General features: G+C 52.4%; 1 protein-coding gene and 1 long non-coding RNA gene across 9 annotated transcripts in view; one reads left to right on the top strand and one right to left on the bottom strand.

Annotated features, from left to right (window-relative positions):
* DAB2IP (DAB2 interacting protein) overlaps nt 1-22,975 on the top strand; it is a 154,400-nt gene that overhangs the window by 80,471 nt on the left and 50,954 nt on the right. The window contains exon 1 of one of the 7 annotated variants that reach the window (XM_086763578.1): nt 22,621-22,938. The exons of the other annotated variants lie outside the window; for them this stretch is intronic. Coding sequence (XP_086619704.1) covers nt 22,628-22,938 — 311 coding nt within the window. The 5' untranslated portion in view covers nt 22,621-22,627. Of the gene's footprint in view, nt 1-22,620; nt 22,939-22,975 lie in introns of those variants that run through there. 7 annotated transcript variants of the gene reach the window in all.
* LOC147598218 (uncharacterized) lies at nt 19,049-22,029 on the bottom strand. Of its 2 annotated transcripts, none has more exons than XR_015260699.1 (2): nt 21,890-22,029; nt 19,049-20,765 (listed from the first exon to the last, which is right to left on the bottom strand). It is a non-coding gene; the product is annotated as an uncharacterized LOC147598218 (long non-coding RNA). The 2 variants fall into 2 exon arrangements; XR_015260700.1 differs by having other exon boundaries at nt 19,049-21,471; nt 21,890-21,983.

The following is a 22,975-nucleotide window of genomic DNA, read 5'->3' as shown; positions in this document are numbered from 1 at the left end:
AGAGAGCCTTTTATGAGCATTGAGAATATTTGTAGCTAAGCAACCAACATCAGCGGGAAGAATAAATCAAAAGTTTCAGGGCTCTGCCTGCCTGCCTTCAAGGGTCAGGAACTGTATTTTCCCTCTCTTAACAAGATTGCTTTCCTTTGAAACATCAGCTATTAGCTACTGCTGGAGGCAGGAGACCGTATTAGATAAACTGGAAGCTGGTTGTGGGATACTGGGCTAGGAACAGAAATGAAAGGACAGAGACGATAAGCATCTTGCCGAAGGCCATGAAGTGAGTCAGGCCTCCCAGCAGCTTACAGGAAAACACTCTTGGGAAGGTAAAGTCGAACACATAGATAATATTTTCTAATTACTCTTCTGTAAGTCCTCCTACCAACTCTTCAAGGTAGCAGCTGTAGATTGTATTCCCATTTCACAGATGGCAGAAGTTGGGGGACTGGCTGACTGTAGCGTTTACGTTTGAGACGGTGAGTCTCTGTGGCTTTCCTCATTTTTGGTGTTCGTACAGTTCCTGTTGCTTGGGGCGCTCGTCTCCGTTGCTATAATGGCAACACAGATCCGAGGCCTGTTAGATAATTGGGCTTTATTTTCTACACAGATATTGTGCAGTGTTCTTCACTGGGTTGCACCAGAAAACCTAGAAGCAAGACATTTTACTTTAAAATGTGTTTTATTTATAAAGAGGAAATTTCCCAGAACTGCCAATGGGAATGGCAGCAAATCAAATCCCAGCAGTCGTTTCTCAGTGGAACCTCTTTTTTTTTAAATACCATCTTACAACCTCAGGGTGTTTTCCCTCTCTGCTTCTGCCTCCCGCTCAGGCACGAGCTGGTTGGAGGTGCCCAGTCTCTGCCCTGCGCTGGCAGCCTCGCCGGTCCCCTGAGGGACGGGGCCGGTGCGTGCCCTCCGCGCTGCGAGAAGACCCCCGTAAAGTACTTCTGAGCCACGCTGCGGGAGCCCCAAGACCCTGCTAAACACACAGCTGTAACACACCGTAAATCCAGGCCTTAAATAGGCTTATTCCCTGATCAGGAACCCCAGAGACCTCTTAGCCTTCACAGGCACTAAAGTTGGTGTTAATTATAAAACTGAGTGTATTAAGGCCAGATCTCATGGTATTTCTATGGAACTGTATTCCTAAACCAGATTTATGATTTTAATGAGAGGAGTGAACTGTAATACAGGATAACTCGCGTGGTCTTGGAATTCCAAGAGCTGTCCCAGTACCACTGATATTTCTGGGCAGTGCTCCTCAGCAGGACTGTCCGCATATTTGAGCGCTTCGTGCGGCATTTTCTCCACTTCTCTGCCTAGAGAGCTTCCTGCAGCACTGAGCATTTCAGGGGAGTTAAAAAAAGCCTGTCTCCATTTTTATGTATTCGTGCTCTTTATGTGCTGATCTCTATTCAGAGCATCCCTTTAAAGATGATGACAAGCATATAACTTTTAGGAGGCAAACGGCTGGTTTTCTGTCTTATTTACTGATACAGCTGTAAGCCTGCCTGATGGTGACTGGAATTACTCAGCTGTGAAAAGCACTTACGGATTTGAAAGCAGAGGGTGTTTCTGTCCATTAACACCAGTGTTCACAGAAGCCCAGCTGGGTGCGGAGTCCATTTAGTCCCAGTCCCGCAGCTGGGCTCTGAGGGGTGGCTTGGGCTGGCAGGTAGAGATTAAACGGCTGTTGGGTGTATTTAGCAATAACACTACGCCAGCCTGACAGTGAATGATTTTGGGCCATTGTTGATGTTAACATTCATTCAGGATGGATTTTATTTTTCATATTAGTGAAACTATCACTTTTTGAAGTAATGCAAACCCAGTTTGGAAGCGGCACCAACTATTTTTAAAGAAAAAAAAAATGCATTGGCAGGTGTGCGGGAGATGTTCTGGAAATAAAAGACAGAGCCTGGGTTAAGAGAAACCCAGTGCATTCATATAGAGCTAAGCTTTTCTCTTTGATATTTTTTCTCTCCCTCCCACCCACCTTGGGAGTGAAGTGAGGTGGGATCTGCTCTGCTCCCGCTCCTCTGCGTGTGGGAGCTGAACCGCTCCGGCTGGTTCCCGAGGTATTCCCAGCTCCCGGGGCGTCCAGACCACGAAACCGCTCCCCGAGGCACCGATGGAGTTTCTGAAATGGTTCCACAGATGCAGATAAGCACAAACAGTTGACAAACACACACGCAAGCTCTCTCCCGACCCTTCCTCTGCTGCAGCGGGTGTGCTGGGGGGCAGACCCGGGGAGCGTGGGGAGAGCCAGGACCCCCGGCCGGTGGGTGGGCAGCTCCCTCCTAGGGATGGCAACGCGGCCAGCTGGTTGTGAAACAGGTTGGGGACACTACAGTCAACTTAAAATTCATGTTTGAAGTTGTTCTTCAGCTTTCTTACTCCATTTGATGAGCTTTTGCCCTCCTTGCCGGCTTGATAGTGTTTTGTTCCGTCGGCTTCTCTCCGCGTTTGTCAGTGCCACCAGTCCTTGCGTCTCTTGCTGAAGGAAAAGCAAAACCCAGCAGCTGCCAGAACTCAAGCTACTCTGCCTTGAGATTTTTAATTTGAGTAGTTTTCATATTGGCAATGCCCCTGTGGTAACTAATGTTATTTATTAATTAATTCTTTGAATTACAGCCAAGCACGCATAGCAGTCCCAGCCCGCTGCTGCTACGTGCTGAGCCAACCCGTACCTAAAGACAGCTGCGGGGTGGGAAGGGCTCCGGAGGTGAACGGGAAAGAAAAATGCAAAATGGTGAGGGACTTTTCTCAAATGAAAGTAATGCCGGTTTCTTGAGATGTGCTGAGCTGGGCCCTGCTTTCCTGAGGAACCCCCAGCTCCTTGAAGTCTGAGCTTTTAAATGTCACTTTGGTTGTAGTTACTGGGAAGATAGGGCTGAGCGGCTTGGGGGCTGGCAGGAATGGGAGCTGTGGCCTTGCAGAGCACGGCATGGCATGGCATGGCATGGCACAGCACAGCATGGCACGTGGGTGCCAGCGTGGCCTTGGGATGTCCCGTCCACCCACGGGATGCCCGTGGGTGCTGACAGGTCCTTCCCAGCCCCACGCCCTGGTCCCGGGCTGGCTGGGGCAGTCCTGCCTGCGCCACGCGTGCCAGGACCAACCCGGGCCGTCCCAGGGAAGTTTGTTTCTCTGAATATGAGGAGAAAGTGCCCTTCAGCGCTTCTTTTGGAGTGTTTTCTCTGTCTCCCTTTATGCCCTGTAAGTGCCTCTTTTTCACTGTTACTTTTTTTATTCCAAAATCACAGCCTCTTGTCTTTAGTTTAATTTTTACATTTAATGAAACAGCCCTGTAATTAAGTGTTCTTTAAGAAATCCCTGGGCAGGGCATCTCCTGACAAAAAGCACTCTGATTTTATTATTGCTACTAACGCAAAGTAATGAAGTGTGTGATTCCTCACCAAATGTAACTCAGGGCGTTAATCATTTCAGTTCAAAGGAAAAGTTAGCGCCGTCGTTTCTGCTGAACTGATCGGCTCACTGTCCTGTTACGTTCTTCGCTGTTTGTTTAGTTTTTGTGACTGTTTTGTTTTGGCCTAGAACACACAGTACATGTAATTGCAGGTATGTTTGTGTGAGCTTCTGTGTGCTTGGGTACGTTTGGTTTTCTGGTCCACTGGGCAAACAGCAATAAGCCAAATTCTGGGAAAGCTGAACGAGAAAAATGGACTTTCTGCAACGTCTGGCTTGACAAACCTGCTGAGCACCTCACTGAGAAACGCTAAGTAAGCCTTAAAAACATCGGAACTTGCTGAAATGTTCTCATTGAGAAATGTTTTTCAATCTCCAATGTGAACTACAAAAAAAAGCAACTCTGTGACTCAGACAATCCCACGTTTCCTTCTGGATTGGACCAGCTAGCGGTTCAGACACGCTTCCTTCCCATCTCCTGCTCGGAGCCGTTGCTGTTAATTATTTCCAGGCTCCAGCTGAAGGCTGAGCAAGCAGTCGGGGCAGATGTTGGCCACCTGGGCTCTCGCAACAAGGCTTCCCAAAGCCGGGACACGTTCGGCTTCCAGAGCGACGGTTTCTAGACATCGAACCATTGTCAGAACTAGGTCAGCTGGGTATCAAAATCTGTGGTTGCTGGAGATCCTGCTGTGGGGCATTGGAGCCTGGGCGAGCGCGTGGCAACTGCGGGCTGTCGGCGTACGGCACCGTGACCGCGTGAGACGGGTCTCCCATCGCTGTCCGTGCTGCGCTGATTAAGATGGCAACAGCAAGAGTCCCTCGGGAAACCAGAACCCAGCGTAAAGGTTAAAAGCAGCCATTGTTTGGTTTTTAGAGGCTTTTCCAATAAAATTGCACGTCTCTGGCGGAGGACTTCTGCAGCAGATGCAGATAACCAGGGAATGTATTCAATGTGCCGCTACGTAGCAGTCTGAGGGACAGGAGGCACAACTTGCAGACCTGTCAGCGCCGACTGCATCCACGGAGCCGTGAGTGCCAGAGCTCCGGGAAAGGGCAAGGGACAAACAATACTGGAGGAAGGCATAGGGTAAGGTAAATCATTCCAGAAAAAGACTTCGGAGACCTGTGCCCTGGTTCAGGGTGTGAAGCCGCAGCGGAGTGCATGTCCCCAGCACCCCCGCATCACTGCACCCGCGCATCGCCCCGCGCCCTGCCTGGAGCGGGCAGGATGTGTCCCACACAGCCCTGCATCGCCCCACACCCCTACCTGAGCAGCAATCCCTCCTCTCGGCTGCTCTTCCTCGGGAAAACACACTGTCCTGCCCTGCCCGTCTCCAGTAGCCAAGGAACAGGAATTTCCCTGCTGTCTCGGTGCGTCCAGCGCCGCAGAAGGGGTTCAGCTCCTTCTTTGCTGTGTCCTCACGGCCTCTGAGGTTCCGCGTGGGCCCTGCGCCGGTGCTCAGCTCTTCTAGTTAGAACGCGAGGAGGCCTGCCGCAGCGGGAGATGGTCTCAGGCAGGAACAGGAGAAGCGCAGGTGTGTTTGGGGTGGTTCTGAGGTGGCGGAAGAATAAGTTCAGCTGGAAGGAGGAAGGTGGAGGGTTTGGACCTGTTAGTCTGCATGTGGCCGGCTGAAACGTTCCTTTCCTCTGATCATCCTTCATCCTGTCTTTGATCTGAGCTGTACTTTTTCCTGGAGGACTTCCAAAATTCTTGGTGTAGCTATGAAGCTCCCTTCTTTTTCCCCTGTGCAGGGCACATCCCTCAAATTTAAGACACTGCGATGATGAGGTGGGGCTGTTGTCTATAAAGTCATTTCTGGATAAACACGTTTGACTTCTTCAGATGTTCTTGATCTCTGTTCCTAGAACAAGCACAGAACAGGCAACAGCAGCGCAGGCTCCCACCTTCATCTCGTGGTGTGACTTAGCGCAGCGTGGAAAATCATCCCCGTAAAGGGTTCGAGCTGTGGTTTGGGTACAGATGTCCAATAAATTGAGAACTTTGGCGACCCTCATTTCTGACATGCCAGACAGATTCAGGTGCCAGAAGCGCACTGGGAAGCAAAGGCTGGGTTGGGAACAACGCCAGGAGCATTTGTTCAGCTTTGGAGCCGCAGCCTGGCCGTCCCTGGGCTAGGCAGCTGGATGACGGAGAGAACCCCAAGGCGGGTAACTAGATAACGGTGTTGCTCTTTAAAAGGACAACAAAAAAAAAAGCATTGCACCTTGTCCCTGCTTAGGAGGCTTGGAAGCAAAAGAGAAAAGGCTGCTTTCTCTAGAGGTGAACCGTCACTTCTCCTCTCTGCAGCAGGAGAGGCCTGACACTAGATAAGTAGCTATGAGATGATTCATAAAAAACTAATTTATAATTTGCCAGAATATAATCCTATTTGATCAGTGTTATTCAGTTCTTCTTTCTTTTAAAATTCAGTGCACTTAACTGTTCTACGAGGGTTTATGAATGTTTAAAAATTGCTTTGTGGTCCCTAAAGTAATTTGACAAGTCTGACAGCTATTGATTAAAAACCTGAAATTATTCAGACTAGAGGATGACTTGGGGGATTAGATAGAAAGTTTTTTCAAATGTGAAAGGAAATAAGATGTTGGAAAGTAAATATGTTCTTGAATATTTTTGAAAAATCCATTACAACTGTGAAATTAAATTGAAATTAGATACTTCGTGTGGGGATGAAGGAACTAAATGCTGGCTTTACTGTTTAGGCATGGGGTAGAACTCACCGTCCCAGGTCCAACAAATGTTTCCCTGGAAGATGCTGGTGATGGGGGCTGGCATGGATCCCATCGCTGTGGGGAGCCCCTGGGGAGCCCTGTGCGCCTGCCCGTTCCTGGCCGGGGACCAGCCAGCTCCTCCCCTCCAGCCATTCTGCAGCGTGGAGTTCGATGCCGAGCCAGGTCGGCAGACAGCTGTGGGGCTCTGTCCCGTGTGTCTGTTCCTGTCTGACTGTGGACAGACGGGAGCTCATGGAGCCTCAGACTGAATGACCACAGCCTCCCAGATTGGCCTGATTTCCACTCCTCGTGCAAGGGCTGCTGCGGTGGTTGGGAGCAGCTGTTATGCTGGATACCTCTGTCTCAACCTGTCCTTCTCCAGCAGACCTCCAGGAAGGATATCCAAGAGCTGGTTATACATCTCTGTGCATGCCAAAAAGACTCCTAGGAAGTCATTAGACCAGCCGGGCCATTTTCCATATGACCAGAAGGGACCTCTTCATTCAGCAGGTCCAGACCTGTTCTGTTACTGACAACCATGCTTTACAATATCCTTCATAAACATATTTTCTCCATCTTAACATCACTGAGGTTTTCTCCCCCGTTCTTCCTCCTTCTGGGAGACTAATCTCAAAATTCACTTCTATCATGGTTAAAAGCCCTCTTCTGATTTTCAAGACTGAATCTATTCACAGCCAGTTTTTAGCCACTTGTTTCACCAGTGCTGCCCTGTAGCTTGAGTAGCTCTTGTCTTTCTCGCGTACTTACCTGAAGTACGTGTAGTCCTCATGCCCCCCAGTCTTTTTGTGTACAGTGAACAAGCTGAGTGTCAGAACGCTCCAGCATCGAGCCGAATATGACCCAGAGGTGACTTCTCCCCCCAGCCCTCTCTCAGTTGAGACTCGGGTCAATCCCACGGGGCAGAGGTGGGCACTTTCCCAGCTTGGCTGCCATGGGCAGTCAGCCCAGTCAAAACACTGCAAATCTGAGTGGATGATCCATAGCCAAGCATCTCTGGGACTGAAGAAGTAACTGCCTTGGCCTGCTGGCAGCTGGCTGGGAATCAGGGCAAACACCAGTGTAGCAGCTGGGTTTGTGGGGCAGGAACCAGTTCATCTGCTGCGTGTGTTGTGGGAGAGCCCTCCTTCCCCCAGTCCGGGGGGAATCGCCGCTGGGCACCATTTTCCGAACGCAGAACCAGTGGCCACCTCTTCTGTACCCAGAAAAATGTCTGGTAAGAGGCTGGTCGCTTGTTCGTCAGTGCTGTTGTCAGGGACCGTGTGTCAGCTCGGGTGGAAGGGATGAGAACACGTGAGTCTGTGGGTACGGGACGTCTGGTCAGCTTTGCAGGGTGTGTCTGCCCAGCCAGGTCGACCACGAAGACCTGGTGCTGCCTGCGATGGCATTATCATGGCCGGTGTTTAACTGGGTAATTGATGGCTGTTGGTGTTGGTTACATTCTTGAGTGATTCTGTCCACACAGATAATAGAGTGTTTGTGATGATGAGTCAGTTCCCTGGCTGGAAGAGCAGATGCGTGGATGTGGAGATGTTAAAGCAGCAGATCATGGTGAGCTTCTCTGGCCTGCGACTCCGCGGGGTACCACAGCCCTTGTTCACCTCCAGTAACTCTCAGCTTCCCTGTGGTCAGTGTAAACCACACGTTAGGGGAGCCTGCAAGGGACAACGTGGAGCTTGGACACGGTATCACCGCACTTTAAATACCGTCACCCGGTATTTTACACCCTTGGGCTATCTCTGGCCCTCGGTTATATTTCAGTGACAATATTAAGCTTCAGAAAGATGAGTGGAAAGAAAGGAGACCTTCAAATTTAGTTACTTCCAGGAAATACTAGGCACTGCATAGTTGTAATTCTGCAGCAGACCGGGATTATCCACAAACACGGTGCCTCCCAAGTGAAGGGCAGTAATACAGCTGACCCCCGGCGCACTTTGAACTTAGCTACCTCTGATTAATTAAGTTTTTCCTTCCTTGAGCCTGATTTAGTACTTATGCTGAGAATGAAGGATTTAAGTTAAGAAACTGTTGAGAAATTGAAGGACAGCTCTCATCCTCTTTCTGATCTCATCCCCGTTCCCATCACACGCATGCACACGTGGGTAGTAGAGGGCTGAAAAATCAGTCTGTCCCAGAGTTCTGGTCATTCCACCTGCAACTGCACCACTTTCCATGCGGATTTTCAGTCCTGCCAAGCTTTACATGTCAGTGGGGCATGGCAAACGCTTGGCTAATGCTAGATGCAGGTCTCGGTGTGGAAGGTGTAACAGTGATTCTGCATTTATATGGAAAGGAGGAAGGTCTCTGTGCAGCGGTGAAGTGTCGTTTGTTCATTCCTTTCATGACTGAGCTTTCTGGGACGTTTGAAATCCACCCATGGCAGGGCTGAGGCTCAGTGCTACCATCCAGGACCCCAATTCTCCAGAACTTTTCCTCTGTGTCAGACAGAGGGGACTGGGAACGGCAGCGAGGCCGTGGCTGTTCTGCAGCTGCTCGGGGCGTGCGCTCACACAGCACCCCCGAACTTCGCAACCCTCCTTGGCCGATACCTGTAATGGTTATAACACGAGTTCATTAACATGCTGGCATCTACAACCTTCTGTATGGGCGGGGAAATGTTGAATAAAGCAAAGAAACTTGTGCAGGTGCAATGCAAACACTGGATTTAAGACTTTTTGTTGTGAGGCTGGGCTGTGGGCGCATGCCCTTACACAGGAGAGGGCAGCCGTTGTGTGGACACGGCATTTGGTGGCCGTGTGACAACTTTGTGACTCCTGACTGACATTTGCAGGGTCATTTCCACCCGGTAGCACACAGGACGGTGTCAATCACTGTGAGACAGACGGTCGCTGGCTTTGAAAAGCCTGCTACGGTGCGATTAGCGATAAGAAGTGCAAACGTGAGGCAGAATGGCTCGATTCCTCCACTTCTTTGGTATTTGGTGCCCACGACAGAATTGCTCTGGTTTAGCAGGAGTTCTGTAGAACATGGTTGGGAATATCTTTGCTCCTACCAACCAGTTGCATCTGCTCGTGTCCTGGAAAGTCACTCAACCACTGCTTCCCTAATTTGATTGCTGCGGTCGGCGTTCTCTGCTCCGCGCCAGTGCTATATCCCCATAAACGCTCGAGGATTTAGAGGGGTGGTGGTTTTACATGTGTAGTCAGATCTAAAGAAACTTGTCAGAAATTATTCTGCTGATCCTTTAATTAGAATTCTTTAACCCACTTTTTGGAGGAGAAACAATTGTTTAGAGTAATGAGAGAGCATGTTTTGATTGAAGGATGTGCAATAATCTGCTCTGAATCTGCTCGGCTGCATCGTACGGAATTAACTTATTTCTCTATATTTGTTCATATTCAAAGCATAAATAATTTAGCATTTTGTCTCTCTGCGAATGTGAGACGCACGCTTGCTGATTTCAGATCAGATGGAGCAGTGATGTTTATCACTCTGATGTTGGGGAATGATTGTTGCATATTTAATACCACCATAAATAACAATCCTCGAGCTGTGTTCCCACTTGTGGGACCGGCATGTGGCTCTCCTAACGCCTCTGATCTCCAGGTCTCGGAGCTTTTCAGTGATGAAAGCAGAGGCTTTGCTTGCCCACAGTGATACCAGGGATGACTGGCCACGGCGTTTTCCAGCCTGCCCTGCCTGGCTGGTGTCCACCAGCGTCTTCCCGCCGCGCTCTCAGCCCCCACCTGCCCGACCGAAATCATTTATCTTGCACAGAGAGACTTACTCGGAAACTTACACTGCGTGACAGAGCAAACACCAGAAGAAGTAAAACAAACCTCATTAAAATAAAGTGGCCGGACGATAAGGTGAATGTTTAACATACCTTTTAGAAGCAGTATTTCTTTTGTTCCTTTTATCTTACTAATGCCTTTAAAAACTGCCTGAAAGTATTTTATAGCAGTTGCCAAAGTAGCTGGAGTGTTCAGCATCCTCACAACGGGCACTGAACATCTCTGATTTCAGTAGGGTTCTTTCAGAGTGTGGGGAGAACACTGTGCCGTGGGCGAGCATCTGGACCATGCCTGTTGTTCCTATTTATAATTAAAATTTCCTCAAAGTGTGGTACAAGTATTAGAGCATTCTGCAGGAGCTTTGCAGGGTTCTGGTCCACTCTCTGCTGTGCACGTACGCAGGATTTTGTGCAGACGCCTTGCTGGACTCCTGCTGGTCACCCAACGCCATTTTCCATTTTCTCCTCTTAACATTCACTGGCGCGGAGATAAATTCTTGTACGTTTTACCTAAGACACTTGCCAGAATAAAGGGAGCGAGGCACTGCTTGGCAATAGTGAAAAGCGAGGGAGAAAGAGCGAGCTTTGTCCACGAGCCGTCAGCAAGCCAAGCCAGCCCCGCTAGGTCACATTCTTGTTCTCTCAGCCTTGGCACGCCTCGCCTCTTTTTAATGGAGTCCAGTGTTCCCAGTGTTTCCAAACTTGTTTTAGTGTTTGCAGCAAGCTGGGACGGTCTCCGAGAAACAGTTTGTCTGGATCTGATTTCGAGCAAGGCAGCGTCATTGCGTTGGAAGCAGGAGAGCCTCCGCACGGCTCTCCAGCCCTGGGAATGCGAAGGGACGGACGTTGCTCCCGCTTGAAGGCTGAGGTCTCAGAGGGTCCACGTCAGCGTCTCAGTGCGGATCGGGCACGTGCCTCTCAGGTGACTCTCCCAGCTGCCCCCCACACGGCGCTTGGGTCTGCGGCGCGGCGCAGTCTCGGCGCTGGGAGTGCTTTCAGCAGGAGCTGGGCCCGCCGACATGCTCCGGGAGCAGCGTGACCCTGCCCCAGCAGCTCCCCAGGGCATCGCTGGGCACCAACTCTTCCTGCCTAAAATCCGCTTCCGTTGCGCCGTGCTGCCTGCTGCTGCGGTCTCGGCCCAAACACAGCGTCGCTGCGGCAGGGGACCGTGCCGTGGAAAGCCCTCCCGTCCGCTCCTGAGGGGCCGCTCCACTGGAGCCAGCGGTACCGGACAGTGTGAAACAGATGTGGACCAGAAATGGTTCAGACCCCTTCCTTTACTGGAACACTGCCATTCTGCTTGTTTAGTATTCTAAAAGCAGAGCTAATAACTATTTTTGTCTCCATTCTCATTTCTCACGTACATATGAAGTCTCTGTTGATGTTTAGCTTGACAAGCCAGGCTGCCGTTACGATGCCAAAAATCTCAAAACTGTCATGGAGTGAGACAAGGATAAAAGAAAAAAACAACTTAGATAAAAGGGCTGTGGACTCAGAAATGCTGTGTGTGGCACACTTCCCAATCCTCAGAGAGACTTATTAATTTACATCATGGAAGTCTTTATGGTGCACAACTCGAGTGGCTTTCTGGCTCCGCTTGGGATCTCATTGGATTTACGGAGAAGCTGCTTTCACACTTCTACAGGCAAAGGCATTTAAAAGCATTTTGTTTCTTAAAGCGTATAAGGTAATAAAGTGTGGAAGGGATAGCGTAAGGGAAGCCAGACGTCAAAGGCGGGCCAAGACTGTACTCAGAAATGGCACATCAGCCGAGTGCAGGGGGTTTTTAATTGCCTTCTTCCAAACAACAGTGTTCAGGTTTCACGCTCCGGCCTTTGCTGCAGCCCTGGTGCTTTCTGTCGGAGCGGGAAGATGACCTGGGCTGATGTTCTGTCGCAGGCAGGCACTGGAACAAGCGTCTGGGTTTCCTCCCCGAGCTTCCTTCCAGCTGTGCTTTCCTTTTGTCAAGACAACTACACTGGTCGTTAGGAAATTAAAAGCAGAAGGGGAGTAAAACGATTCATCTTTCTAAGCAGCTTTGTCAGTGTTGTTAATTCGACATCGGCAGGAATGCGTCTGCTTCGGGAAAAGCGCTTTGTCCAGGGGACTGGACTGCTCGACGGGCTGTGTCCTTGCCACCCGGGAAGGCTCAGACGTAACCCTGTGCTCGTGACCAGTGCTTGCGACTGGGACCAAGAAACTGGCGCTTGTCCCGCCACTGTCACCCCTTGGGGTCCGCCGGATCGGGGCGGGCAGACAAGCGCAGAGCGTTGAACCCATCCCTCTGTGTTGGGGATGGCTTGTATTATCCCTGCGTTACCCCGGAAATCAGCCAGGCAGATCTCATCCTTGTGCATTTCTTAGGGGTCCAGAGAAGTGAAGCAGTCGTGGAACGTTTTTCTCACTTGGCGATTGTTTTAATTTGTCTGCGTTCTCGCACTACGGTCCCTGTCCCACCCCTTTGATGCCGGCTGAGCCTGGCAATTCGAGTTGTTGCCCTCGTGCTCTGTAAATGAGATACGACTGGAGGTTACGGAGGGAGTTACTCGCAGAACGTGCTCGGTTACTCATCAACGGCCAGGGTCCGCTCGTGTAATTCCTGTTGACAAGCTGATGGTTTCCTAATGGAAGGACAGCCCTGACACCGCACGCATGCGCACGGCCTTCCAGCCAGGCCCTGGCGTGAATCGCGCTCCGCGTGATCGCCGCCAGCGAGGTCATTCCCGAGCGTGCGCGTGTGGCTGGGATTCGGAAGCGAGCAGCAGTTGTTCTGGGCTGGGAGATGAAGTCAGGGAGCTACAAACACAGCGCAGGCAGAGCACAGTCATACGAGGGGGCTGATAATGGGAAACGGGGCTTTTCGCCTCGCGGTTTGGAGCCTGTATGGACTGAGATGGCCAGCTGCCGCTTTTGAGGAGTGTGGGGGAACTGGTGCTGACTGAGGTCCCCCCCAGGCCGTTCCCCTTGCTGCCAGCCTGGGCAGGGGACACCCGTCCCGGGGATGGTGGCAGGGCTGCTGCTGGGCTCCTGGCTGGGGAGGTGGCATGGCTTTTGCTGAAAAGAGCTCCCATTCCACCTGACCTGGTTTGGGAGCTTCGGCTGCGTCACCAGCGTTCGGCTGTGCCTGCCTGTCCCCGGGTGAATCCGGCTCTGCCTCCAGCCCCGAAACAGCTGGAGTGGTTGGGGGCAGTCCTGTCCTGGGAAGGAGAGAACGTGCGACCTGGGGCCACACAGCATGTACTTCTTAAACGCTCCCAGTTGTTGTATGAAGCCATTTTAGATTTTACTGCTGCTTGTGCAGGACTGGTGACCGCAGTGGCTCGCAGCTCGTGTTTGCGACGGCAGGCGGAAAGCAGCTGGGACTGGTTGGGCTGGGCTGGACTTTGCTTCTCGGTGTTTATGGTGCTGTGACTCCTTTGGGAACCAACCTGCAGCTTTTGGTTTTGATCCACTGACACAGTATATAAAGACATCCAGCCTCTCGCTCGCGAGGCTGGCGGGGAGAAGAGGCGGCACCGCCGGCCAGCTGGCTCCTGCCGCCGGCGCGAGGTGAGTCACGCTCCTCCGCTGGCACCGGCCTGGCATGGGCACTGCCCGCTCCGTGCCCACCCAAGCTCTGCACCACTATTTTCCTCTCTGGCTTCCTTGCTCCGGTGCTGGCCCCTGCATCTGGGAGTTAAGGGCCGGCCCCGGTACCCCGTGGGAGCCTGCGCTGCCTCTCCGCCTTTCCCAGCACCAGGGATGCTGCAGCACCCACTTTCTTCTTGGGCAGCGCTGGGTTTCTAGTAACTTATTTTTCTGTCAAGCCCTTTACCTGTGTTCCCCTCTGATTGAGTCTTGGGTAGGAAAAGAGGTGTAGGGATTGAGGAGAGGAGGCGGCGGGAGGCTGGGAACAGGGCAAAGCCAGGGCAGTGGATGTTGGGAAGGAATTTGCAGAGCTGGACCCCAGAGTACAGCCATTCCGGTTTAACCCGGCCCTAGCGTGGTTCAGTGCGTAGTTGGCAGCTCCGGAGCAGCTTTCTGGGATCTGTGGCGTGGCGGCAGGTGCCCGGCAGGCACGGTCGATGCCGAGCGAGGGGAGCTGCCGGCAGCGCAGGCGCCGGGGCGGACGCCGGGGTGCTCTCGGCAGCCTCTCCCACGGGCACCTCGGCTCCCAGGACGGCGTGGCCGTGCTCAGTGGAGCAGGCTGATCTTTACAGTCTCTTAAACCTACAAATCCGTCAGCTGCCTCCCCAGGTGGAGTAGGTTCTGATTTACCGATTTACAGCTGCTGTTACTGGAGTAAATCACTCTGCTAACAGCCAGCTGATGGGAGTCCGGCACCTTCGCAACCCCGAGCTGGTCGAACTTCCCAGCGTGGTGGAGACGTTACCCTGCCTGCGGTGGGACTCTGTCACGCTCTGCCCCATCTCTTTGCCTCGTCTTATTTCTCATCAGAGCAGGCACAGAGCCCTTCACAGAGCCCACGGACACGCCCCCCTCCAAAACAGAGTCTGGTTTTAGCTGTGGCGGTGTAAATCCAGGGCAGCCTCATGAGCTCAGGAGCAGATTGCAATTTTCTTAATGAGAACATACGCTGGCCCCGTGCATTCCCAGGGATTTGACCTAAGCTCAGCATCTGTCACGGTAAGAAAAAGGGGTTTAGTGGCACTGGCACAGTGGCAGCTCAGCGGATGGGGAGCGGCGCAGAGGGGGTCGCTGGCTCTTCTCTCCTGAGGGATGGGTTTATGTTCCAGCAGAGGGAGGAAAAATATTTGTGCAAGTCAGTGTTTTAAGAAACTAAGTACAAGAACAAAATCTAAACCCTAACTTTCAAGATCAAAACATTTTGCATTTTCTCAGAAGAAAGTAAAGGAGAAATTTTTATTTTCTGCTACACAGATTTAATCCTTCAGAGCTGGGGAACCACAAGGCAAAGCCAGTGACGGTGTAGTGTGTCTAAATGGTTTTAACTCTTCTTGTCATCAGGACAGGCTAATGGCCTAAAAAGCAGGTTTACACATTAAGAATGGAGTAAAATTGCCAATGAGACAGGCACAGTTCTGCCTCAAAGGAGGTGACTGAGGGCCAGTCAGGTTGTGGGGAACTGTGTGGTGACCCTGAACACCTACAGCAAAGGAAGATCCTCCCAGATTCTGTCTCTAAAAGTTCTGCACGCCATGGCTATCAGTGTAAAATACAGGCATTTTTGCAATGAAGATGAGCTGGAGTTTAATTTGGGTAATAACTGTGGCAAGTTAATCCTGTTCAGGCCAGGATCAAACCAGTTTCAGTGCATCTGTGTCAGTGCTTTGCAGTTGTCTAACTAGACTGATTTGAAGTAACTTGGTTCCAAAAGGAAATTGTTTCTCCTCTACAGCTACTGAATCAGGGCTCAGACCTCTCCCTCTCCCTGCCTCGGTTCCCATCCTACGGTACGAAGGTTTGGGGCCGGTTCCCCTCTGGTTCCCTTGTGTGGAAGGCAAGGATGGAGATGTTCCTGTACCGATGGGGCTGCTCGCTGAGCTCGCTCATCTCTTCATGTCCCATCCAGGAGCTTGTAAAAAGTGTTTCTGGTCAGAATGATTTACGAGGTCTAGTTTCATCGCTCTGAGAGAAGTAAGTAATCGAATGTTAGGAAAACAAATGTTGGTTGACCTCTCTGTTTGAAGCTCGTACGTTGGTGACGGCAGTTAGGGGGTTTTAAACTTTCGCTATCACAGACAACCCTTTAAAAGGAGAACCAAGACCAAACTTAGGAGTTGAGCTGTCATCCCTCGAAGGGAAGATGGGTGTGAGATCCCTGTGGCCCACTCTGCTCTCCAGGCTAGAGGGTCAGTCGGGGCGATGTCTGTCAGGGAGCGTGCAGCACAGGACCCAGTTCTGCGTTTTGCAGTAAGGGCTCTGCAGCCCCGGCAGCCTGGCTCTAAATCCTTTAGATTGAGAGTGGCCTGCAGGTACCCAAATGCCCATTCTCTACAAACACATTCGCATTCAGAGTCCAATACCCTTCCTGCGGCTTCGCTGCGCACCCGCTCCTCCCTTCCCCGGAGAGGCCGTCCTGCCTGCCGTTTGAAATCACAAACCGTGACTCTCCTTTAAAGCAGAATAGCCTGTGTGTTCATCTTCGGGGAGCCACATCCTCCCTCGGGCCTGTGTATCCATAACTAGCTCGTAGTAGAGCCCGGCAGCTCTCACAGATTCCCTGATGTACCAGCCTGTGTCTGCAGCTGGGAAACTGAGGCACAGAAAGGCGGAGTGACCGCGCCAACCCTGTGTGAAAGAGACAACAGCTTGGGGTTTTTTTTCAGGGTGTACTTACTGTAGGTATCACTGTGATACCTTATCAGCTCTTGCTTTACAGAGATTTGTATTAAATCGTTTCTATTCCACTGAAGTAATTTTCAGAGATTAGTTTTTCAGGATGTTAGCATTGATTCCCAGGTGCGCGTGCCCTCGTCCCCCCCCGCAGGCCATATCCAGGGAGGGCTGCATTGTCTGCCTTGGGGGACAGCTCGCTTGCCCTAATTTATCAAAAAAAAATAATTTTAGGTTTAAAACGGGGCTGTCATTTCTGAACCCTGTTCAATCTGCTCTTCACTCACGAGTCTTCCCTCTGACCTCTTCCGTATCTTAAATCCCCTGGGCTGTGCGCGGGGTTCGTTAGTTAAACTTCCCGAAGGAGCGGCAGGTGTGGGTTGTGGATAAGGACGGCGTGCAAGCCTGGCTCCCTGCTTATCCACGTCCCCCTAGCTGGCTGCGGCTGTAATTTAATTTAGGGCAGCGCCAGGATTTGGACTTTTTAAAAGACTTTTTCACAGTTTATAAGTTTTAATAACCAATTTTACATCAGCTCTGGAAGTAGCTGCCCCTGGCATTGCATGAAGTGTGCAGTAACAATCCTTGCGCTTTGGAAAGCGAGCTGGAGAAGCGACGCAGTGTGCCCCAGTATTGCAAAGTTTAATTCCTGGTCAGGGGGGTGGGGTAAGAGCCAGCCCGGCCAGAGAGGGTGGGGGGTCCCAGCGGGGTCACTGGGGCTGGCTGGGGCTCGGTGCGGAGCTGTACCGCACGCTGCTCAGGGCGGAACAAATGGGTCACCCCTGGAAATGGGTTATCAGGGTGAGCGGGAAAAGAGGTGGGGAGAGACCACTACAAACCAGTGAGGTCATCTTTAAACATATCTTTCCTTTTCCCACTGTAATTTGGCGGGGGGAGATGGGGAGTGCAGTAAGGATCTGCTAGCTTTCCAGTGCCGATGGCTGTTCCTTAGGTCCCGTTCTCTCAGGCATCGCTGCATGGATTCTGCTGATGGACACGCCTTACCTACTTGGGGATCTGGGGATGTTTTTAGTCTGGATGTGGCTGTTTGTGGAGGTGGCGTGGTTCCTGTGTCAGTGTTACTGCTTTCTCCTGGTAGCTGGCTGTGGAGAGCACCCCGCAGGGAAAGCCCCAGGCTGTCAGGAGAAGGGGGCTCGTGGCTGCCGCCAGCATCCGTGCCTGCGCGGAGCCCGGGACGGCGCTCACGGGCTGGGAGCGGGCACCCACCCAGGCACTGGGTCTGCCTTCAGCGCTGCTTTGTGCCTTCCAATTTCCCTTTACCTTGTCAGTGTACGCTCAGGTGCTGCGTACAGGAGTGCAGAAATATTCTCTGTCTTCTGGTCGCGTCCCCTAAAACATGCCAGAGGCAGAGGGGACAGCGCGTGCGCTCCCTGGATGGATTGCCTACAGTTACAGCTCTGAAAGCCATAGAAAAATCACCGGCCTCATCAGTGTGAATCTCTCATTCCATCTGAAAAGAAGGTTCCCATGAGAAGGATGTGCTTTATATCCCTAAAAGACACTAAAATCTATCTGGCTAGAAGGCAGACAGCAACTGGAAGAAATTAGCTTTATATCCTGGTGCCATCTCTGGGTAAAATACGCACAGTCAAAACAAACTCTAATATGCTTTGAGCTTTACTTTGTTTTTTTAAGGAAGAGCTCGGCAGCAGCAGAGACATTTTCCTAACTTTATTCCGATTATAAACTTCTCATTGATGGGATGTTGATTTTTAAGAACATCATTTTGTTTAAGAACATCACTCCGTCTCTGCGGCCAGCTATTCCCCATTAAACTGGAGCTATTATACACGGCGCTGTTGTGAGAGAGAAAGAGAAATCAAAATGTAGTGGAGCTGCTAAAGCATGGATTTGTGTGTGTCAGGCTCAAAGTCATACGGCAGTGGTACCCCTGTGTAGTTCAGATTTGAAATTCAAAACTTGACTCCTGCAAATGCTGCTTGGCTCAAATCGGCGTTGAATGTTAAGCAGCGTCTCTGAAGCGAGACTAATAGCACAAAATGATATTGAATGTTTGCAGGAATGGGACCTCACAAAAAGCTTTATAAAAATCTGCTACTAATAACAGTGTTAGGTTTTAAATAAAACCTCCAGAAAAGATGAGTGGCATCTCAGGAAAGACGGGCTTCCTGTTGATCGGGACCACATTCCTGGAGGAAAGTCTAATGCTTGTTCAGGAAAGCAGAGAAGTGAAGCTAATTACAAACAGAAAGAGAAATTGGCCGGTCCAGATCCAGTGTCTAGGCCTGTGAAACAGGGAGCAAAAGGCAGCGTTAGTCAGAGGTTAAATATTCCGTCGCTGTAAATACTGTTTGACACAGTGCCTGATTTTTTTCTGAAGTGCTAGATGTCAGTTCTGCTCCTTTGCCGCAGCTCAGCTTTTGTGAACACCGAGCACATTTTATTAAAGCAGGTGAAGGAATCTCTTCATAATCTCTTTGTTTAATCTGGCCATTGTTCCTCTCGTCGGCAAGGCCTGGGTAATTTTTGTGCCCTTCAGCTTCAGACTACGTTGTCGCTGAAGCTGAACCCAAGGACAAAATAAACAAACACAAACGCAGTCCCGGGTACGGGCCGTTCCGGCTGTACCCCGTTCCAGAGCCTGCTGCGGGAATAGGCGGTTTGAAGGAGGAACGCGGGGAGTCCCGAGAGCCGAGCTAACGGGATCTGCAGGGCAATCCGCACGTTGCCTGAGGGTGCCGTGGGCTGCACGGCATCCCTTGGAGTTTTCCAGAACAGCCCCACAATAGTGACTGTGCCACCCCAACGCCTGAGAGCAACCTAGTAACAGCCAGCCAGTTGTGCAATTATATGTCTTTTAGTGTTAATTATGCTGAAATACAGGATCAACAAAACTTTCTAAAATAAGTGCTTTTTAGGACATGGACAGGCATCTTGATTTTCACTGTAAATTTGGAAGAAATCTAGGTAATCACGGTCCCTTCCACTTCTAAGTCTTCAAGGTTATTGAGGAATTCATTTCTTCCCAGTGATAGACAGTGTGGTCATAAAGCACCGGCTTCACAGTCCAGGAGAAGTGAGAGATATCTGGGTTTAATAGCTCAGGAAGGTAAACACGGCAGGAGTTTGACAAGGTGGCTGCCCAGAGGGCTGGAGGCAGAGCCGTGTCTGACCATCCTCCTCTGTCCGGCTGAGGAAACAGAATAAGCCAGGTCCAGTTGGGGCCAAAGGAGAAAAAGGGACCCAAGAAAAAAGGACTGCAAATAATACAAATGGCAATCACTGAGCCTCACTGGGAATGGAAAGGTTACTCCAATAACCCACCGCAGGTACCGTTACCTGCCCTCTGATGAAGCACAGTGGCTTTCCTTGCACAAACGCTGTTTCTTAAATAGTGTGGGTGGCGGGTGGGTGCTGGGATCCCATTGGGAACCGGAGGTGCGAATGTGAAGAAGGGGTGGAGGTCACGCACAGCACCCCGGGGGAGGATGCCGGCGTTGGCAGCGACAATAACAGCTCTGACCGTGCTGTACACCTGTGTATCGCCCTCCGAAGAGAGCTGCCCGTGGGGAGAACAGTCTGCAGGGAAACACCACCTTGTGCAGATGAGGAATAAGGTACAAGCTCGCTTTAAAGGATGCTGGGATAAACCCTGGCTTGGAATAAAATCAGCTGGGATTTTGACATACAGACTTCTTGGTGGTGGTAGCAGTGCTCACTGCAGCTGTTATTTAAACATTGAGTCAAGGGAGTGCGATTTCTTCACTGCCGGCCTCTCCCTGGGGAGGGGGAAGGAGCTGTCCCGAGGCCCTGGTCTGCAGTTTTAGCTCCCGTACCTCCTGAGCCACGCAGGGACACTCAGCCCGGAGGCCATGGGGAGGCCAGAGCGGGGATGACTGACCTGTGCGTTACGGACCTGCAGCCCAAGGAATCTGTGTGTTTTAGTCACCAGCCCAACCCAGCGTGATGGATGGGGCAGCCCGCTGGGGCCGGGGCACGGCAGCGCGTTGCCTTCGGGAAACACATTTGTCATTCGCGGCGGTGAGAGCGTGAAGAGTGGATGTGCAGCGGGACAGTACCGCACAGCACCTGGGGGCTCCCAGTCCACGCGTTACTTCATCTCCCGATGCCAGGCTCGTGTGCCAGCCTTGCACAGACCGGCCGTCTGGAATTTCAGGTTTGGGAGAGGGGAAATTCGACTGGGCAGCTCCCAGCAAACAGAGCTCTTTCGCTGGGTCTTCCTGGTCTGCTTCCTTGTTGTCTGGTAGCAGCAGTGGAGCTGTGCTGGGTCCTTACGTCAGCGGGAGCTGCCACAGTTCCCAGCACATCTGGCTTCCTGCTGGAACGCAGGCCAAAAGCACATGCTTGTTGGGTTCGGTACTTCCTTCCAGATTGTCCTAATAATGTGTCTGAACGTGCCACAGAAAATATTCCAGTGCTGGGCTGCAGAGAGAACCTGGATGCTCTGTTCTCCTGCTGCCTTCGCGCTGCTCCGCTCTCCACCCACTGCAAGTGCGAGGGCTCGTTCCAAAGTTCAGGTTCTGCGTTTTCGTGCCTTGCCAGAAAGATAAAAGGGTTGGTAAAACTGTAACTTGACCTTAACATTTTGCTACAGCGAGGGAGATAAGGTGCTAAAGGAAATACGGGGAGCAAAGCGCTGATGGCTGTGGGGAAGGGGACCCCAGAAGGCAAGGACTCCCCGTCGAGGAGCCAAGCGCGCTTACTCGGGAGCTGCTGGTGAGCCCGGCTCGGAGGTGGGAATGGCTGCGGATTGCTGACCGGGATTTCAGTCTGGCGTGCACCGTATTTTTGCTCTGCAGCACAAAGGACCCCTGTGCTGCTGCTGCTGCGGATTTGAGAACGAAAAGATTGACTGAAGCTGCCTGTTATTATTTTTGGCTACTCCAGCAATGTATCAAAAACCTGACGCTGGGTTGATGCTGGTGCCCTACTTTATAGAAGCCCTGAAAAGCAGATCGAGGACAGCGAGCTTGTCTCTCTGCATGGCATCTGCCAGCAAAGGGTGAGAAAACTTCAAACCGCTGGCGGGGGAAACGGGGGGGAGGCAAAAATGAGGCAAAATGTGCTAAATTGAGAGCGCTGTTTGCAGACTGCAAGGGGAAAGGGTCTGCGTGTGCTGTGCTAAGGAGGCAAGGTGGGAAATGCACTGACCGGGGCGTTCTGCTGCACAAGCTGCTCGTCCCGGCATGGCTGGTGAGCTGATGCTGTCGTCCCTGGGGCACGGTGGGGACCAGTTTACCCTGGAAGGAGGAAAAGGACCCCACTGGCCTTAGGTGACAGACAGTGCTCCTTATTATGCAAGTCCAGCAATAACGCTGCCAGTCCTTCACGTTTTCTGGATCCCTTGGAGGTGAGGGGGGGCCATGCCCACCTCTCTGGCCGAGGAGGAAGAGAGGCAAGGCAGTGAGGATGTGCAGGGAATTCGTGTCGGAGCTGGGCACAGAACCTACGAATTTTGACTCAATTGTCAGCGCCGCACGCGGTGGTGCTGGCTGGAGGGAAGGTCCATCTGGGAATCCGGCTTGCAAGTCACCGGAGGAGGCGAGACTCGCGCCTGCTGCCTCGGGCGGGACCTGCCCATCTCCCAGCCTCAGACCTGCTTCCATCCCCTCTGCTGCGGGGAGACCCTGGGTACTCGTTTTAATCAGGGGTATTTACCTTTGTCCTGCTTTTCCCCTCCGATGCCGACCAGCAGTTGCAGCCCGGTGCCTGCTTTCTCCCCTGACGCAGAGCAGCCTCGCGTGAGCCGGAGGATTGATGATTTACTGCAGACATGGACGGTAGCCTTTGAGAAGTGGAAAAGGAAGCAGCCATAAATAACAGGCAGGGGACAGTGCCATGTGGTGGTTTTTCATTTACTAGATAGTCCTACTTTGTTCTTGATGAGTAATGGAGGCATTTGAATACGCCAGGATGACAGCAGCAGTCTGGCTCTGGGAAGGTGTCGGCGTGGGCCGGCTGAGGATGGCGGCAGTCAGGACAGTCGGACCACGCCGCGTAGCCTTCGCGTCCTCCTCTCGCGCTTGCCCGCTGCTCCGGCCACCGCCGTCCTTCGTCAGCCTGCGCTTCAACAACCCCAAGCCGTGCCGGGAGAGCCGGGGAGCGGGACGGTGAGCGGAGCCCTCGCCGAGCCTCGCCGGCCGCTTCGCAGGCGGCATCGCTGGGTGCGTGAGGGGTGCCGGGGCGCGGACCATGGCTCACGCAGGGGCGGCTGGCTGCTGCTGCAGGCGTTATTCCTTACTGTGGATTGCGCTGCTGCAAAGGTCAGTGACTCGGCTTTTCCAAAGTGGGAAAAGGAACCGATGTGCGTCTGCATCCCAGGGCAAGGACACCCGGCCTGCCAGCCCCGCAGGCCTAGCAGCGCCCAGCGCGGTATTTTGGCAAAAATAAAGGCGAATGGGCTCCCCACCCCCCCCCCCCCCCGAGGTTTATCGCCACCAAAGGAAAGCGGCCCCACGGGACAGGCTGGGCGGGCAGGGCGGCTCCCCCCGCGCCCCCCGGAACACAGCGGCTCCTCCGCTGCCGGGGCGGCGGGGGGCGGCGGGCCCGGGGCGCTCTGCCCAGCTACAGCGCAGCCAATCCCGCGGCCCCGGCACCGGCGCGGTTGGCCTCGGCGGGGCGGAGCGGAGGGGGCCGAGCCGGGGCCCGCCCGCGGCCGGCGGGAGCGCGGCATGGCCGGGGCGGCGGCGGGGAGCCGGGCCCTGCGGGTGAGTGCGGGGGAAAGAGGGGGCGCGCGGGTGTGCG

Source organism: Chlamydotis macqueenii, chromosome 20 (genome assembly GCF_036417535.1).
Source record: "Chlamydotis macqueenii isolate bChlMac1 chromosome 20, bChlMac1.mat, whole genome shotgun sequence".
Taxonomy (NCBI): Eukaryota; Metazoa; Chordata; class Aves; order Otidiformes; family Otididae; genus Chlamydotis; species Chlamydotis macqueenii.
This window is presented reverse-complemented; position numbering and strand designations above follow the sequence as displayed.